The sequence below is a fragment of the Lissotriton vulgaris genome, chromosome 8, assembly GCF_964263255.1.
Source record: "Lissotriton vulgaris chromosome 8, aLisVul1.2, whole genome shotgun sequence".
NCBI lineage: Eukaryota > Metazoa > Chordata > Amphibia > Caudata > Salamandridae > Lissotriton > Lissotriton vulgaris.
Window position 1 is genome coordinate 826,725,583 of NC_141696.1, and position 20,575 is coordinate 826,746,157.

The 20,575-nt window shown below is 41.2% G+C and overlaps 1 protein-coding gene across 1 annotated transcript in view; it reads left to right on the forward strand.

Annotated features, from left to right (window-relative positions):
* AFF3 (ALF transcription elongation factor 3) overlaps positions 1–20,575 on the forward strand; it is a 2,122,574-nt gene that overhangs the window by 1,280,062 nt on the left and 821,937 nt on the right. The window contains exon 5 of the mRNA XM_086936175.1: positions 15,121–15,207. Coding sequence (XP_086792301.1) covers positions 15,121–15,207 — 87 coding nt within the window. The remainder of the gene's footprint in view (positions 1–15,120; positions 15,208–20,575) is intronic.

Sequence of the window (20,575 nt, forward strand, 5' to 3'; positions counted from 1 at the left end):
CGTTGCCCTGTTGAGAAGGGGTCTTGCTCGTACCTGGAAAGCGTAGGTACCATATGTAGCGAACCTTGTTACACGGAACAACAGGTGTCCAAATGCTTAGCATCAAAGAGCCGACCCAAAAGGTGCTGGTGAACGGTGTTTATTTTCTAGAAGCCAGCGCTGCCGCCATGACGCGTTTCGCCTCCAGGGAGTCTTGATCACATGACAAACAGCGTGTATCGAACTGGACTTTTAAAGTGACAGTGCAATGAATGTGTCATAAAAATGAAGGAAATACTTCAAACACGTAATTGCTGCATATAAATACACTGGAATGGTAAATTCTGCCCAAGTGGGCTACCTTGATTCAAGATTAAGCAATTCACATTGTTATAGCCAATTATGTACATGAATCAATATGTACAGGTTAAAAACATGGAAAAATGCAAAACTTGATCAATAGAAAAACACTGTTATATATGTGCACATGATAAGTAAATTCATCTATGTACATACTGAGGTGTTAAAAACCAAGCATTCCAATATTTATAAAAGAGTATAATATTTGCAAATAATGCAAATAAAAAAATATCAGATAGCAGCAAAATGATGACACAAAAGTATGCATTCAAAATTGAGCCCAAGTGGGCAGGTCACGATAATTGTCATAGGCAGATAAAGTGCATAGAGTGAAGTGCAAAAGTTTAGTAAAGTGCAAAATATTAAACATAGATGATTCCAACGATAAAATCAGAAACAGTGATGTACTGAAGTTAAAAGAGAAAAATTCATCATATGTACATCAGGAAACAATTAACAGGGAACAATTGATTGAGTATTAAAATATCCGGACAGGCATGGGCAGGCATGGAAATAGTATTAGAGGCAAGTATAAAGGTCTTCCCTGTCATTGAGACCGTTCGGGTGTTTGGTGTTTAACTCCAGAATATATCGAGTCTCCAGGAGCCGGAGCTTGGCCTCACGGTCACCCCCTCTCCTTGATGCCTCAACACAGTCAATTAAAAAAAAGAGAAGTGAATCAGGGACGCCTAGGTGTTTGTCCTGGAAATGCCTGGCAACCGGATAGTTCTGATCATGTCCAGAAATAGCCCTTATGTGTTGGAGGATGCGCTTGTGGGTGGGCAGCTTAGTGCTGCCCACGTATTGTAGCCCACAAGGGCACTCCAACACATAAACGGCATATTCTGTTTTACATGTGAGCCATTTAGAAATGGCGGTCGGATGCTCAAAAAAAGGACTTTTGTAATGTGTCCTATTGCTGCCAAAACGGCAAGCCTTACATAGGGGGCAAGTCTTAAAACCCTTCTTCAATGCTGACCAGGTGTTAGAAGTCTTAGGTTCCAAGGTGTTGCTGACCAGAGCTTTAGACATTGAGGGGGATCTTCTAAAGGTAAGAGTCGGTTTAGTATCTAACATGTGACCTATCACGGGGTCACTACGAACTAGATTCCAGTTCCTATTGATAATCTTACGAAGAGCCCCATGTTGTCGATTGAAAGTTAAAATAGCTCTGGGGGAACCTGTTTGAGCATCCTTGGTCACATCTTTAGTCAGTTGGGCATTACTCATTCTGGGAATTAGTGCCTCTTGCCTGCTTACTGAGTTGGAACGTTTGATAGCCTTGGCCAAAACTTCATTGGAATAGCCCCTGGCCAGGAAGCGTAATCTGCATGCCTCCTGCGCAGCCGCGCATTCGGCATCCGTGCTGCAGATCCTTCTTATTCGGAGCATTTCCCCGAAGGGAATGCTCCGAATTAAGTGAGCTGGGTGTTGACTATTGGAATGCAAGGTGGTATTGCCTGCACTCGGCTTCCTGTATAGTCTGGTGCTAAGGCCAGTGCCCTCCACGAATACCTCAACATCTAGGAAACAGATAGACTCAGTGCTGAAGTTTGCCGTGAAATTGAGATTAATGGTGTTTAAATTAATCAAATCAACAAACTTTCTGGCCTCATCTTCACTCCCCCTCCAAATCAAGAACACATTGTCAATATAACGCAAATATAAAACAATGTTATAAGAAAAGAAATCATGGTGCTGACCGACTAGAACCTGTTCCTCCCATAGCCCAACGTGAAGACACGCGTAGCTAGGTGAGAAACAGGCCCCCATCGCCACACCTCTGACCTGATGGTAGATTGCGCCATTGAAAATGAAGAAATTTTGTTTTAAGCACATTCTGGTCATGTCAACCAACATTTTGTTATGTGCAGTGGGGAGAGGTAAGTCTTTGTTTAGGTAATGGTCCATGGCTCTGAGTCCATCCTCCTGCCTGATTGAGGTGTAAAGGGATGAAACATCCAAGGTCATGAGCACCATTTTGTCCTCCCAAATGAAGTGTTCAATTTTTGCAAGAAAATCAAAAGAATCTTTAACATAGGAAGGAAGCTGTTTGACATGGTTTTGCAAAAAAAAGTCGATGTATTTGGACACGTGTTCCAAGGAACTGTCTATGGCCGAGATAATCGGGCGGCCTGGTGGTACAAGGGTGTCTTTATGAATTTTGGGGAGTAAGTACCACGAGGGAATCACAGGATGGTCTTTTTTGAGGTATTTGAATTCCTCATGTGTGAGCAAACCCGCACTTCTCCACGCTTGTAGTTTACGATGTTGTTCAGTCCATGTGTTCTTAACAATCTGTATGTTACTTCTGCGGTAACAAGATGTATCATTCAGTTGTGAATCCGCCTGTTGTAAATACATTTCTCTGAGCCATAGGACCACATTGCCGCCCTTATCGGCCTGCTTTACGATGACATCATTGTTTTTCTTAAGTTTCACAATCAGTTGTTTATAACATTGATTTTGTTTTGAAATGTGAAACTTTTTCTTGTTGATGGCGGTATAGAGATGTTTAATGTCACGGACCACACTTTCCTGAAATGTGTCAAGATTGTCATGCACCATGATTGGTTGGAAGGTGGATTTCGGCTTAAATGGGGTAACTCGCTGTTCAATTGATTCCAAAGGAACATCCCTCAGGTTCCCCAAGGATGACTGATTTTGTAAGTCCCAAATTGTATCAAAATTGGCCTGGCTTTGACTGCTGGAGAAAGTGGGACTGGAAGGAATCATAGGTTCAGTGTTCTTCTTCGGATGTAGTTCGAAGAATTTTTTAAGTTTCAATTTCCTGGTGAACCTATAAATATCCATGCGGGTGTCAGCATAGTTCATGTTGCATGGAGGGCAATATGAAAGTCCCAAGTTCAGTACCGCAGTCTCAGCTGAAGTAAGTTTGATATTGGAGAGATTTACTACTGATTTTGTTTCTGCTTCCGTGGCTTCCGTTGGTTGCGGTTCCAGCGCCCTGTTTTGCCCGGATTGTTGTCGTTTGAGCTTCCGGGCACGGCATTTTCGACGCTGCCAGCGTTTGTTGTTTGCCCGCTGGTTTTTGGTGCACGGGGCTTGTATGATCTTAGGGTTTCGCGTCGGTCCTGGCACAAACAATCGACCTCCTGTGCCAGGGTGAGGTTGGTAAACCCCAAAGCTGTTTCACGATTTGATTTTAGTTCTGGATCACTCTCCACAGCTGAGCTTAAGCTGGAGAAAGAGGTAGCAGGTAGCAAGGTGTCTTCTTTATGTTGCCGCGATATCAAGTTAGAACGCGCTTTTGCCTTAACTGCATCGTACCTTTTTGCAAACGTGAAAACTTGTCCGTTCAGATAGTCGATACGATCTCTCTCAAATTTGAAAGATTTTCTTTTCTTTATTACCTCTTCTTCCTTTGCCAAACGGGTCATCATGTCAGTTCTCATCTTGTTGATTGTGTCGGTGACTTCTATCTTGGAAATCTCATCCTCCAAGGCATCAATTTCAGTTTGCAATTTAATGCGGTCGCTCTCAGCATATTTAACCAATATGCGCACATAAACGCTAGAGCAATTGAGGTTCGCTTCCGCCCACTCCGCTAGCATCGCGGGGTCTGGATTTTCGTAACTGGGGGCAATCGTGCTTCTTAACCCCCTGGGCACACGACCTACTTCCAAGTAGCGGGCGAGAGACCGATGCTCCCACCACTTGGATTGCTCAGCTCGCATTGCACGTTCCAATTTTTTAAATAACTCCCGTGTGGTGTTAGTTCCAGTTTCCTGTACAGTAGATGTAACATTAGAGGACCCCCCAGCCGGGGAATCCAAAAACATGGAATCAGCTGCCTGGGCTCGATTACGCAGTCTGTCGGCGGCGGCCATAATTGTAAGGGCTAAAGTTGTGGCTGTAGTTCGAATCACACAAACGACACACTGGTAATTGGAGTTGAATGTCCTAACAGTTGTCGCGCACACTTCTCCCTGCCGTTTCCAAGGCGCTCTCCGGGGTTCACGCTCAGATCCAGTCTTCGTGGCAATGAAGACAAAGGAACTCCGGCTGCTATCCCACCGGAACACATCAACGGTAAGACAGGGGCGTTGCGGCGTTCTCCTCGCCGGAGAAAGTAAATGATCCCAGGAAACCCGGAAACAGCTTTCTGCCACGTTGCCCTGTTGAGAAGGGGTCTTGCTCGTACCTGGAAAGCGTAGGTACCATATGTAGCGAACCTTGTTACACGGAACAACAGGTGTCCAAATGCTTAGCATCAAAGAGCCGACCCAAAAGGTGCTGGTGAACGGTGTTTATTTTCTAGAAGCCAGCGCTGCCGCCATGACGCGTTTCGCCTCCAGGGAGGCTTGATCACATGACAAACAGCGTGTATCGAACTGGACTTTTAAAGTGACAGTGCAATGAATGTGTCATAAAAATGAAGGAAATACTTCAAACACGTAATTGCTGCATATAAATACACTGGAATGGTAAATTCTGCCCAAGTGGGCTACCTTGATTCAAGATTAAGCAATTCACATTGTTATAGCCAATTATGTACATGAATCAATATGTACAGGTTAAAAACATGGAAAAATGCAAAACTTGATCAATAGAAAAACACTGTTATATATGTGCACATGATAAGTAAATTCATCTATGTACATACTGAGGTGTTAAAAACCAAGCATTCCAATATGTATAAAAGAGTATAATATTTGCAAATAATGCAAATAAAAAAATATCAGATAGCAGCAAAATGATGACACAAAAGTATGCATTCAAAATTGAGCCCAAGTGGGCAGGTCACGATAATTGTCATAGGCAGATAAAGTGCATAGAGTGAAGTGCAAAAGTTTAGTAAAGTGCAAAATATTAAACATAGATGATTCCAACAATAAAATCAGAAACAGTGATGTACTGAAGTTAAAAGAGAAAAATTCATCATATGTACATCAGGAAACAATTAACAGGGAACAATTGATTGAGTATTAAAATATTCGGACAGGCATGGGCAGGCATGGAAATAGTATTAGAGGCAAGTATAAAGGTCTTCCCTGTCATTGAGACCGTTCGGGTGTTTGGTGTTTAACTCCAGAATATATCGAGTCTCCAGGAGCCGGAGCTTGGCCTCACGGTCACCCCCTCTCCTTGATGCCTCAACACAGTCAATTAAAAAGAAGAGAAGTGAATCAGGGACGCCTAGGTGTTTGTCCTGGAAATGCCTGGCAACCGGATAGTTCTGATCATGTCCAGAAATAGCCCTTATGTGTTGGAGGATGCGCTTGTGGGCGGGCAGCTTAGTGCTGCCCACGTATTGTAGCCCACAAGGGCACTCCAACACATAAACGGGCTATTCTGTTTTACATGTGAGCCATTTAGAAATGGCGGTCGGATGCTCAAAAAAAGGACTTTTGTAATGTGTCCTATTGCTGCCAAAACGGCAAGCCTTACATAGGGGGCAAGTCTTAAAACCCTTCTTCAATGCTGACCTGGTGTTAGAAGTCTTAGGTTCCAAGGTGTTGCTGACCAGAGCTTTAGACAAAGAGGGGGATCTTCTAAAGGTAAGAGTCGGTTTAGTATCTAACATGTGACCTATCACGGGGTCACTACGAACTAGATTCCAGTTCCTATTGATAATCTTACGAAGAGCCCCATGTTGTCGATTGAAAGTTAAAATAGCTCTGGGGGAACCTGTTTGAGCATCCTTGGTCACATCTTTAGTCAGTTGGGCATTACTCATTCTGGGAATTAGTGCCTCCTGCCTGCTTACTGAGTTTTAACGTTTGATAGCCTTGGCCAAAACTTCATTGGAATAGCCCCTGGCCAGGAAGCGTAATATATATATATATATATATATGTATATATATATATATATATATATATATATATATATATATATATATATATAGATATATATATATATATATATATATATATATATATATATATAGATATATATATATATATATATATATATATATATATATATATATATATATATATATATATATATATATATATATATATATATAATTGCTAATTAATTGCTGCATATAAATACACTGGAATGGTAAATTCTGCCCAAGTGGGCTACCTTGATTCAAGATTAAGCAATTCACATTGTTATAGCCAATTATGTACATGAATCAATATGTACAGGTTAAAAACATGGAAAAATGCAAAACTTGATCAATAGAAAAACACTGTTATATATGTGCACATGATAAGTAAATTCATCTATGTACATACTGAGGTGTTAAAAACCAAGCATTCCAATATGTATAAAAGAGTATAATATTTGCAAATAATGCAAATAAAAAAATATCAGATAGCAGCAAAATGATGACACAAAAGTATGCATTCAAAATTGAGCCCAAGTGGGCAGGTCACGATAATTGTCATAGGCAGATAAAGTGCATAGAGTGAAGTGCAAAAGTTTAGTAAAGTGCAAAATATTAAACATAGATGATTCCAACAATAAAATCAGAAACAGTGATGTACTGAAGTTAAAAGAGAAAAATTCATCATATGTACATCAGGAAACAATTAACAGGGAACAATTGATTGAGTATTAAAATATTCGGACAGGCATGGGCAGGCATGGAAATAGTATTAGAGGCAAGTATAAAGGTCTTCCCTGTCATTGAGACCGTTCGGGTGTTTGGTGTTTAACTCCAGAATATATCGAGTCTCCAGGAGCCGGAGCTTGGCCTCACGGTCACCCCCTCTCCTTGATGCCTCAACACAGTCAATTAAAAAGAAGAGAAGTGAATCAGGGACGCCTAGGTGTTTGTCCTGGAAATGCCTGGCAACCGGATAGTTCTGATCATGTCCAGAAATAGCCCTTATGTGTTGGAGGATGCGCTTGTGGGCGGGCAGCTTAGTGCTGCCCACGTATTGTAGCCCACAAGGGCACTCCAACACATAAACGGGCTATTCTGTTTTACATGTGAGCCATTTAGAAATGGCGGTCGGATGCTCAAAAAAAGGACTTTTGTAATGTGTCCTATTGCTGCCAAAACGGCAAGCCTTACATAGGGGGCAAGTCTTAAAACCCTTCTTCAATGCTGACCTGGTGTTAGAAGTCTTAGGTTCCAAGGTGTTGCTGACCAGAGCTTTAGACAAAGAGGGGGATCTTCTAAAGGTAAGAGTCGGTTTAGTATCTAACATGTGACCTATCACGGGGTCACTACGAACTAGATTCCAGTTCCTATTGATAATCTTACGAAGAGCCCCATGTTGTCGATTGAAAGTTAAAATAGCTCTGGGGGAACCTGTTTGAGCATCCTTGGTCACATCTTTAGTCAGTTGGGCATTACTCATTCTGGGAATTAGTGCCTCCTGCCTGCTTACTGAGTTTTAACGTTTGATAGCCTTGGCCAAAACTTCATTGGAATAGCCCCTGGCCAGGAAGCGTAATATATATATATATATATATATGTATATATATATATATATATATATATATATATATATATATATATATATATATATATATATATATATATATATATATATATATATATATATATATATATATATATATATATAGGAATCCCAGCCTGTCAGTGGATGACAGGCAGCAGCAGGGTGTAGACCTCGTAGTGCCACAGCAGACAGTCAAAAGAAAGGCTCATCAAGAAATCCAACTCGAGTGAGTAGCAGGTTTCAAAACATTTATTTAGAGGTATATATATATGCAAAGTTTTCCCATGGTAGCGCACTCAAAGCTGCTGGTGCATGCGTGAGGGAGCTTGACCATCTGCCCCAATTTAATCGTGATTACAATAAAAATTATGCTGCACTCCCATGAGTTTAACTTTTCAATGTATTTATTGATGTTATACATTCACCTTTGGCCAAACATATCAAAGCGTTTCAATTACTACAGCCACTTTCATGGTATGAGAGATACTTCAGAATTCTTGTTGGTATTTGCATCCCCTTTCTCTATTGAGAGGCATTGTCGGAGTTGCAGTACAAGTATATATATATATATATATATATATATATATATATATATATATATATATATATATATATATATATATATATATATATATATATATATATATATATATATATATATATATATATATATATATTCTTTTCTTTTGAAGAATGTGAATATATTTGGTTTAGTGTGTCCCAACGTATTTGTACGGACATTGCCCACTCACCTGGAATCAATATGCGACAATATCATATTTTACATATAGATTGCATCGAGTCGATTGACAAAACATGAAAATGAATTTATTTTCATTTTTTTGTATTCATATCGCAATGAAACATATACCATCAGCGCGCTGTACATGTACGGAATTAATTGTTACATTGTGCAATCATTCCTAAAATTTGTTTAAACTGCATATGAATATATCTGTACAATGTTCCACACGGTATATTTATGTTTGGTTGTGAAGTGTGCCATAACGTTCTTCCTTTGGAAACAGGTTAAAAATATTTGTGTTGTGGTACGTTTTTATTTGATTACACTCGATGCAACAGATTTGATTTATTCATGTGATGGTCATAGCACACATTTGTATTCCACCGTATACCACTACAAAATGGCGCCCGCAAATTGGGTTTGGTATGTGACTTTTCATGTGAGTCCACCAACTATGTTTAGTTTTTGGTTTAGGCGCGAATTTCAAATGTGCATCTATTTTGTATATATGTGTGACCACCACCTCACTCGCTCATCAGTGAGCAAGGACTTAAGTCCGAAACGCGTCTGATGACTGGCGCCACCTTCACCATTTGTTGGCAATACATTTTTCTGCAAAGAAGTCTGGCTTGCGGTGATTATTCAAGGAGTCTGTGAACGTGTGTGCTGGCTGACGGCTGCCGCCGGCAACGTGTTGGATCTTGTATATATATATCCATACACAAGAAACAACACCTTCTGAATCTTCACGACCCGTGAAAGGTGGCGTGCACGCCGGAGGAGTAAGGCCGACAATCTTACTTCTCTCACTCAAAAAGTCTTGGAAGCACGCTCTCAGGACAAAAACGAGGTAAACACCGCCATCAAAGAAGTGCTGTTTATTCCACAACGCGTTTCGCCGGGAATATATATATATGCAAAAAACAAACTCCACGCGCCACCTCCAATCAGTCAGATCGGCGAAGCAAAGGAGAGACGGACCACAGGATCTGGCAAGAGATATTTTTAATAGTATATATATATATATTCCATTTAACTTGGGAAAATAGGCACCAACTCACCGGAGTAGCTCTCTGTTGTCCTTTTATTCACAGTCTGCCATGATGTGTTTCGGCCAGACACTCGGCCTGGATTACACTGGGACACCATATTGAATGTTTTATTAAAAGTGCTTATGTGGTCCACCCTTCAAACAACACAGTGAAAATACTTAACATTTTGACTCACACTCCATACAAACATGTGTGTTCAAAGTAATAACAATTAATACAATGATGAAGTTCTTTACAATTTCATTGTGCATTTCCTTGAACTAATGAAATATTTTCCAAAATTTCAGTCAAGGTTCTCAGTATTTTTTACCCTTCTTAATACTATTTGTTCCCAGTCCATATGTCTTAATCATCTAGAAAAACTAGTATAAAATTGTAAAGTTATAACTCTCACTATTGTTACATTATGTATTATGCTCCTTGTTTAGTTCACAATTTAGACATCATACTAGTAGAGCTCAATGTGGTATGGAATGTATAAACATTATAGACCTTTCATGTTAAACCCATGGTTCCTTTCACACACTCATGCCCAAGTAGGCTGATTCACATGATTCCCGAATAAGAAATTGTAAGCTAACTACCATAATCTCACTAATTGAAAGAGTGATGACTTAACTACATGTATGTGAATAGCTCTTCCTCCACATTGAGACTTTTAGGGGTCTGTGCAGCATAAGTTGACTCTAGTCTCCTTAATTCTTTCCCTCTATTACCACATCTATACATTCTAGGAACTTAATCGAACATAAAGTACTTTATCATTACTGTTACGTTTTATGCAAAATGATGGGTGACCAGATAAGTCTTGTCCTTATTATTTGTTGCTCTAATGTGCAGGAGCTTGTGCACTTGAAAAATTGTACTCCCCAAATATTTCAACCCACAGAAGTACATTAGTATGTATACCGCACATTCGGGGGTTACAGTTATACACTCCTCTGATTTTTTTAGGAAGCTTCTGTAAAGGTATAGTAAACTCTGTCTTGTTTTTTTTTTTTTTTTTACATTTTTGAAAACCTTTATTGCACAATATAATCAAACAAATACGGGCCTACAACCATCCGGCCGGCCTCAACATCTTTTGAAGCACAATAGCAAGCTGTTTGGCGACTCAGTAGCATATCGGAGCAAAGTACAATCAACCTGAGTTACACTGAAAATATTTGCACTACCGAGAAGTAGGAGAAATTAAGGTTTATTTTTAAAGTTTTTAAAGTGTGTTTAAAATAGTAAGAACTAGCAAGGATCAAGGTCCAAACAATCCGTCTAAGACATAAGTGGGCGACTTCCACCAGAGGAAATCCAGCAAGCAGTACAACCTAATCAGAATGGCGGCATATGAATAACACGGAAGAGTTAACAATCAAACATTATGTTGCATGCCAGCCACTACCCACCTCACATCGATCCAACCAATGACCCAAGGAAGAAATAAGAGAAGAAAAGAATATAAGAATAAAGAAAAAAAAATAAGGCCCAAAGAAACTGAAACGGACAAAATAAACCCCCCACCCCCCACCCTACACGCATGCAGAGGCTACGGCCTACCCCCCCCCCCCTAGCAGTGTGCCTGTCGCCCAAAAAAGAGTACCAGAAATACAGAAATAGGAAGAAAGAAGGAAAAGAAGAATCATATAAGACCAGAGGAGGGCCAAACGTATATGAACAAAACAACCAACATGTGTATTCTCGGCCGCCCCTCCCCGGACCCCCAAACCGATGCATGACCAACGTTTACCTCACCCGTCTGTCCATCACAGTCCCAGCAATACAAGCAACAGGATGCAAAAAAGGAAAAACATCCTCAACCTTGTCCCTTTCGGTCTAGCATGTCGACGAGGTCCAGTTGTATAGCAGCCATCTTGGATGGGATAAGCAAACATAATGACCACAACAGAACAGGGCGCCATCCACAAAGGTCTGTCCAACTCAAAGCCATGCGGTCTACGGCTACACAAAAAAGGGCAACACACAGCAGCAATCCTTGAAAGTCAACCGGCCAAAGCAATAGCAGCAACTCCAGGATAAGACAAAGAGACACGCCAGTAGACCACAAAGGAGTTGTTAGACGTGGCGTCCAAAGATGAATCCCCAACCGTTGCACAGGTCCAAGAATCCCATACCTCTTCACAACCTTAACGGGCAGTACCCCGGCGGCATCAAGATCTCGTACCTCCAGCGCCTCCATGTACATCTGGGTAGGCAGTTCACGGTAGTCGAGCACAGGGTGTGGTGAAGTGCGCAGCACACGAAAGCCAGCACGGCCAGTCGAGGGCACTGCGGGCAAATGGCATCTAGTCGGCCCCCCAGGTCCTGGGCATTGCCACATAGGGCAGCTCGCAGGGTACTCAGGGCGCCCAGAATATCGCCAATCTTCAATGACGCCTCAGGAGAAGAGGATGCTGCAGCCTCCTGCACATGGGGCTCACAATCATATAGTAGCCCTCGAGACTGTCCGCCGATATCCATTGCTAGGATCCGGTCATCCGTCGCCGGTCCGCAGGGCACAGCCACGTCGGGGGCACAGGAGCAGCACAGTCCCTTCCGACTCCGCACACGGTTGCAGTGCAGCGTCAGCCATAGTAAACACCCTCAATAGTTGCCTGGGGTCGTCAGTTCCAAGTGCCGAGCGCTCGGTTCAAAATGGCACCCACCGCAGCGCTGGAGGACGAGAAGGCTCTCAAAGCCGTCCACAAGCTGGAGAAAGGATACAATGTGTCACTGGCAGCGGTGATATCGTGCGAGCGTGGAGGTTTATAGGACAGGGTGGCTTGCTGCAGCAGGGAAGTATCACGTGACCGGCAACTTCAGGCTCCGGTCGGTCAGAATGGCGTCGGACAAGAAAGAGAGACAGGGATAGCTGCCCCGCTCTGCACGTAGCGAATCGAGAAAAGTAGAAGACCGTCAGAAAAGACTTCCGAGACGCTGGGACGCCACAACTCTGGTTTAAAGGGCCACTACATATAAGAATTTTTATAGGAAAGCCCGAGGATTCTGATTAGATACGGATCATTACACTAGCCCAAGTCCTGATGAGGCCCAAAATTAGTGGGCTGAAACGCGTCGACACCTTTGTTTGAGAGAAGACCCCAGCCAAAATACTGAAAATTATAAATGAAACAATTGGTTTCACAAAGAGTAAAAAGGATATTGAACGGATCTAAAAATTAATATGATCTGATACACTCTTTGTAAATAGGACTGGAGGTGCTTACTATCCAAGGAATGCTGAGGCTATATACTAGGAGCGAGCATCCTATGTAAAAAATTGGGCTATCAAAATATACCGCACCAATTTATCATTGTTTATATGTATTGTATATGTATATATGTAAAAAGTGATGTGTGTATATGTATATATTTGTTTGTTTAAATGTGTCAAAAATAGACCAAATGAATAAGAAATTTGATTCAATTAAATTGAAATCAAACACATATATATAAAAAAATCATTTGTTGTTCTCCATATAGGGTTGGGTTACATGAGGAAATGAAATATAAAATTTGATTTATCCAAATACATTAAATTGGGTATAGGATGCGATAATTAAATGATCTCATCCAAGAAATAACATTACGCTAGCAGAGTCCTAGGCATCATTTTGCTTTATTGCTTTATAATAGTCAATGCGGCAGCCGCTCTCCGCCAGCCAACCCCGCCCTGCCTTCAGTGTCCGCTGTTGTTGTGATCAGGGCCGGCCGTCTTCGAAGAACAAAGACCCGGTCAGCGCCATTCAGCGCTGGAAAGGAAGCAAGGACGCCCCGTCGCTTCTGCCGCAGGGAGCACACCGGGGAGCACACCATTGGAGTCAGGAGCGCCTCCCGGTTCCGACACATCGACGCGATCACAGGATAGCTTGCAGGATCAATAGCTGTTTGGGAGGAAAACAAGAGGGTCGGCGGAGCCGAGATTTTAGGCGGCCATCATGGTTGCAGGCTAGGCTCCTCCCTCAAAACTCTGTCTTGTTAACGCCATGATGGCATGCCTTGCATTTGCTACATTTTCTGAACTTTTTTCTTTCCCCTAGCAAGTTTTCCCTAGTAATTACTTCTGGGCTGCTTTTTACAGGGTCATACTGCATGGACCTAGTCCTTCTGAATGTGACTCCTGATCTAATAGGTACCATGCAACCTATTATCAGATCATTTGTTTTATAAAATACCAAAGTTTTTTATTACCTTCCTGCTCACCCCTCTCTCTTTGCTGTAGCTTGTGCTAAATCTTGACTCCAGCTGAACATCTTTCTTCTTTGACTTCCCCTTTTCAAATAACAGAATCTCCCTGTTTCTGGAACTTACTTTCCTAATAGCTTCTTGTAGTAACTGTTACTGGTAATCCCTTTACAGAAATCTTTCAGTCACTTCTGATTGCCTCTTCATAAATTCCTCTCACTCACAACAGTTCTTGGTAGTCACAGGGTTTCTCCCTATTACATGTGATATATTAATTTTGTTGGGCAAAAACTACTAGCATGCCATATAGTGTTTCCTGATGTAGGCATTGTATATCATTTTGTCTCAATCCTGTTGTCTTTCATGTGTACTACAAGGTCTAAAAAGACTACCTCAGTACAGCTTATGGTGCCAGTGAAGTGCGAGTTGAGATTATTATTATTGATCTTATTCACAAACTTTTTAGCACTTTCCTCTAACCCCTCCCATATTACAAAGAGGGGCATCAATATATCTAGCCCACATTATCACATGCTCCTTCCAATCATCAATGCAAATATTTTAGAGCAACTGCTCATCCCACCAGTCCATATGCAAATTAGCATTGCTGGAAGCAAAGTAGGAGCCCAATGCTGCCCCTCTCAACTGCTTAAAGACTTCACTGTTTAAGTACCCCCACTATGCTAATTTGCACATGGGCTAGTGGGTGGAGCATGTGCTGCAAATGTTCACATTGATGATTGCAATGAGCATATGATATATATAGAAATAGAGAATGCATATTCCATTTCAAATAAGCTGCATCCTAAACAAAATTAATCTTTGTATCCATGTTTTAATTCTTAAATGCAAAACACAATAATTTTGCTGTAGCATTTATTCATAGAAAGGTTGTGCATAGGACACAGCGGAACATAAAAAAGTAAGTTTTGTGCAAAGTTTGATGTGTGATATACAATACCATAACCGAATTCAGGCCTAGATGTGAAGGCATCAAGTCTTTGGGTAGCAGCTTTACTTCTAGAGGTTTATATGGATGGGCCAGTTTCATGTCTTGCAGGTGTGTTTTTGAGAGGCTTTTCAGTGTGTCTCAGAAATACAATTTCAAGCTCTTGTCTTTGGAAAACTCTCGGAGTAAGAGTCCATTCAGTCAAATATTATGTCATTTAACTTTGTTGCTGGTATTAGACTTAGAGCACTAACTTTGGGCGTCCATTGGGCAAAAGAACTTGCACAAATTTTAAATGTTGATATGCTAATAGTTGGGCCTTAACTTGCTTTTACTGCATAAATGTAGGACATTTCATTAACCTGAGATTTTATCACTGCACCTCTGGTATGCGGACTCTATCCTATATTATTTGTAATACTCGAGAACCACCCATGCCTTATAGGAGACTATTTTTTAATTTCTTATAGGATATGACCCACTGCTGGCCTCTACCTGTCTCAACGATCCAGACACCTGCAAATGTGGAACAAAACAAGTGCCCCTTCGTTAACAAGGTGAGCTACCTTTTACAACCCCATGTAGCAAGCAGCCCATGGGTTGATCCGAAAGACAGGATGGTAATATTTGACCGCATAGCTTCCTCATAAAGGGAAATAGTGGTAGATCTATAGCTTTCAAGAACGACTGGGGAAAGGGCAATCTTTTTATTGTACTACTCAACCAAATATTAGCGACTACTAAAGGGTCCAGACACAGATGTAAAGAATGTGACTGCAAAGAAAGCAGACTGGAAAAATATGCATTAGCACTGCTGCAGTCCATGGGTCTAATTAGGTATGTTTGCCCTTAAACTCAAGTATTTACAGAGTAAAAGAGGTTAGGAGAGAAAACAGATACAAGGAATAGGGGGACCTCACAAAAAGAGAATAATGGTTGTGCGGGGAATGAGATTTTGATATCTTTTCTGATTACCTAGATACCTATCTCATTCATCCAATTTTGGATCGATTATTGACTGTCATTGAGTAAAAGGCAAACCCACATAAGTTAAATCAACCCCATAGACTGACGCAACTCTGAAAAACCACTTACGACTGGTAAAGTTTAAAAAGTTTAATATAAAACTAAAGTCAATTGTAAATACAATCCTCTCAAGATAAGATTCAACAAGTATACAGGAACTAAAAGGAACATAAATTCCCTAAGGAATCTTAGTCTACAAAAGAAAACGATTAAAACCAATTCTAGAATCAACAAATTGAATAGAATAGACACAAAATGAATATGATGCGTCATTTACATAAAAGAATAAACAAGTTAAATCTGTCCCTACTCTATGCTAGATGACATCCCTACTAGCAAGTCCTTTACCTAAAAAGGTGTCAGCAGTTTGACTTCCAAAGAAGTTCAAACTCTCTCAATCTCTGATGGAAACCTATGTCGAGAAGCAGTACCCTTTCTGCCTACCCATCCGCTCTCTAAGGGTCCTTGGCCTACTGCTCTCCTTCTGCTCTGACTCTTTCTTCTGTTGCGTTCTCAGGCCATCTGCTCTGCCTTCTCCCCGGGGTGCTGTCCCTAAATACAAAATCACAGTATGGGTGGAACGCCCCTTTGAGACGCCCACCACGTACACATTTCACGTGATCCCGCTTCTGGGTTTTTCCATAGCTTCATCTCTTCGCGTCGTCTGTTAAGTTGACCTTGCTTCTTAGGCGCCATCTTCGTCATCGTGCTGGTAACCTCATGACATTCCAGTTGACACTTTCAGAGCAAAGTCTATCACCTCAACAGAGCGCTATTCATTACAGATGTGATTGTAACCTCTTTTGGTCCTGTGAACAGTCACTTCTAAACAAGACCCCAAATTCCAAGCGTCCCTTATCTCACTTAAGCCATAAACTTCGTCCAGCATTGTCACTTTAATTTAACAAGACCTTTGACTCTTGGCTCGCACGTACAGATCAAAGCTATCCCCCTCTTCCTGAGAGGCCACTAAATTATATGCAGTGGACTACACTCTTGCGAACCTTTGGTCCGTTAGGTTAAAATCACATATGATCACACTATTCTAAAATTCCTACAAACTCTTCTACACAGTATGACTTTTAACACACATATATATAATCGAATTAGTAACTTATTCATTATAATCGAATCCTTGTTACATAAAATACAATGTTATACTCTCATTCCTACACAGTGCTATATAGTCTGCACATTTCTTCACTTTACATTGCACCGCTTTCTCCGTTTAAAAATTACATACGTACATGAACTCTGTTTAGCACGTTCTACTGTTCTTTAAACATTTACACATTTCTATATTAGCCCAACCTATGTATACGGGCCTTTCTAATTCTAATGCACATTCTAGAGCAAATACATACGAATACATTTCTTATTACTTAAGTTACATGTGCTAACTTCATGCTACAAGCTTCTAATTTCACGTTACAAGTTCTAAATATGCTACAGGCTTGTAAATATGGTACGGACATATGTTTCATTCAAATTGCGCTCTCTCAGTTCCCCCCTTTGATGACCTCTAGGGGTCATCACAAATACTTCAATTTGAATGTCATTTTACACAGAACTAGTTACAAGGTTCCCTCTTTTTATCGTCTCGAGAGCTCTCAAACTTTTATACTGCTGATCTTGCAAAGCAGCTAATCTTCTTTCTTGCTCTCTCATGGACCTTTGTAACCGGTTTGACCTATACCATTTGTACAGTCTCACTAAACCCAACAATGTGATTATGCAAATCAATATTATTAAGACAGGTTTCAAAATATACCAAACAATACCTTTACCAAGGTTGGCAAACCAACTTCCAACCTTTCCCATTCCATGACCTACTTTCTCCCAAACATTTACTTTTGTTAAATCTTCGATTTCTTGATGTATCTCTGTAATGTTCCGTATAACCTTCTCAAGTGGTTTTGAATTGTCTGGAATATAAGTACAACATTCCTGGACCTTCAAAGCCTTGCAGACTCCGCCCTCTTTTGCTAGCAGAACATCTAAAGCAAGACGGTTTTGAAGAACCATTGCCCTAATCGACTGCATCTCTCCTTCTACTAGCATCAATGACCTTGCAGTACTAGTAGACAATCTATCCACAACTGTAGCTAGTCTCCTGATCTTAACATCATTAAGTATTAAACCTAAAAGAGGAAACATTGCTCCAAATATGTCTCCAACTACTTCAGCATCTCCTACTTCCCTTTTCGCTCTTGTCGAAGCCTTTCCTTCTATGATCTCTAAATCCTTTGCATGATATATTTTGGGGAAGACAATTGCCAAATAACATGAACCATACCAATTGTCAGGCAATTTTACATAGGCATTTCTTCCACATACAAAATATACATTAGGAATCGCTTGCATCCCTTTCATGAAATCTTTCGTATAATACTCTAACCGAAAAGCATGTTCGCAATTAACTTCACCTACAAATACACTCTCATAATATGTCTTGCTTCGAGTTAAACATAACTTTCCTTTCTGCGTTCTATCCAAAGCTATTGGACCATTGCTACCCTTCCTTTTATGTGCTTTTTCCTCTTCGGTCCAATCAGTTTTCCACTGTCCTGACATTTTTAGAATCTTCTGCCTTCTGTACCGGTCATCTACCTGTCCAATAAACTTCTTCTCAATTTCTGACACTTTGCAAGTCAGATTGTTTCGGCGTGCATATGAAGTATCTAATGTATCCCAAGGAAGAAAGAATTTTGCTAATCTATCTTCCTTTTTGTGATAGTCCCACTTATTCATTTGCTTATAATTCGGGACTTCAGGCAGTACCGAATCATAATTTGAAAAGTAGTACTCAAACCCTTCTCTACCATAAAATATACTAAGCAATAAACTACATGTTATCCCATATGTCAGTGGGAGATGATGATATCTGATGCCTTCATCTACAGAAGCCGGCAATTGCATGCAAACATAACAATCTTTGGCCTCCATGGCATCAATATACTTGTATAATAACTTGGCATATGCATTTGATCTAAAATTTCCCTGCGACTCGTCTACGTGTAACCTACGAGCTTCATCTGCCAGTAACGCCTTTTCACGAATTACCTTGCTCTCCTCCTTCTTCCCAACCAGAGCAGGTTTCAAAGTCGTTACAGGCTTTACATCTGTTGTCTCCTTTACGCTTGTATGTCCTACTATGTATGATATGGTAACTACTGTAATAATGAGAAAAATTACTACTGTTATTAGTGTACCTATTATGCATCTGGCTTTTCGGTTTGGGTTGCCATTCTCCATGTTATCAAACAATGTAGCTCTTTCCTTTTCGAGGAAAAGTTTTCTTTTTCAGATCTTTACTTGCTTTATTTGATTTCTCAGTCTGTAAAACACTCTTAACCAACAAAAATCTCTTTTTCACAACAATGTCCTTTATCTTTAGCAACAGACAACCCTAACCCTTCTCCGTCCTCTAAATGTAATCCCTAATTTGATTCTTCTTTCCACTCGGGGCTAGGTTATCTTCTTCTTTATCTCTTAATTATAAAAGTCTTTATGCATCTACAACAATTCTCGTAAAGATCTGTAACTCCTCAGACTCGAATCCAGGAGTCAACCTCCATATTTCCACTGTCACAATTTGATCGAGATTGGTCACCTGTACTTCTCTCACTCTCCCAGATTTCTGTCTCCAGGACATCTGCTAGATAAGTCCATTCTGGGGTGGCGTATCTTCTGCAGGGCACACGTACCCTTCTTGATCTTCTCGGACTCTCAGAGCCTGAGTCCGTAGCTCCTTCGTCTAGATCTGAATCTTCAGAGATCGGGACAAGGGTTCTCTCTGGATTTGCTCTCAAGGTTGACCTTCTCCTTCTTTCCGGCCAACTAGCTTCTCCATTCCTTGTCCTCCTGCTCCTTGTTCTTGGACTCGTCTCTTGATCACTTACAGCTTGTTCGGTGTCTGACTCGAACTCCCAGCTGTTTTCTTCTTCTGAGGCAACTTCGGTCTCACTGGTGTCCTGACCGTCATCAGCCTGTTCCGACACAGGCTCAGCCTCTTCGACCACCTCTACAGCTTGACTTTCCCTCTCTGTGGCTTCTCCGCTTTCTGCTGGATTTTCATCCGAGAGAGGAGCTGTTTCTTCCAGAGGTGCTGGAACTCTTCGGGTGTGTGAGGCGTGTATCCACTTGGGCAAGCCTCCACACTTTACTGCAGTGTTCGTAACTAGTATGACTTCGAATGGTCCACGCCAACGCACATCTAGACAGTTCTTCCTGACATGCTTCTTCACCAGGACCCAGTCCCCCGGACACAGGTCATGGCACAAGTCTTGTGCTGATGGAACCTCTGCAGCCTGGACCTGGAGGGACACAGAATGAATGGCATCAGATAGTCCCTTGCAGTAGTCCAAGATCAAATCGTCTGTGATGTTCAACAATGCTGCAGTCGGAACCGATGGCAGTCTCATAGCTCTCCCCATTAGCACCTCGTGTGGAGAGAGACCTGTCCTTCTATCTGGTGTGCTACGTATGCTCATAAGGACCAATGGAAGTGCATCAGGCCAACTCAGGGATGTCGATGAACAAACTTTGGCGAGTCTGGATTTTATTGTGCTGTTGATTTGTTCTACAATCCCCGAAGCTTCTGGTCGATAACTACAGTGGAGCTTCTGGTCGATACTTAAGGCTGAACATAGCATCTTCACTATTTCGCTGTTGAAATGAGTTCCTCTGTCTGATTCCAAAGAGGCTGGCACCCCAAGCCTCGGTATCAACTCTCTAAGCAACAATTTTGCTACTGTAAGTGTATCGCACCTACGTGTAGGGTAAGCTTCAACCCATCTGGAAAATATACAGACAATCACTAAGACGTATCTGAGTCGATTGCACTTGGGCATTTCAATGAAATCCAGCTGCATTCTATTGAAAGGCCCCCCAGACCTC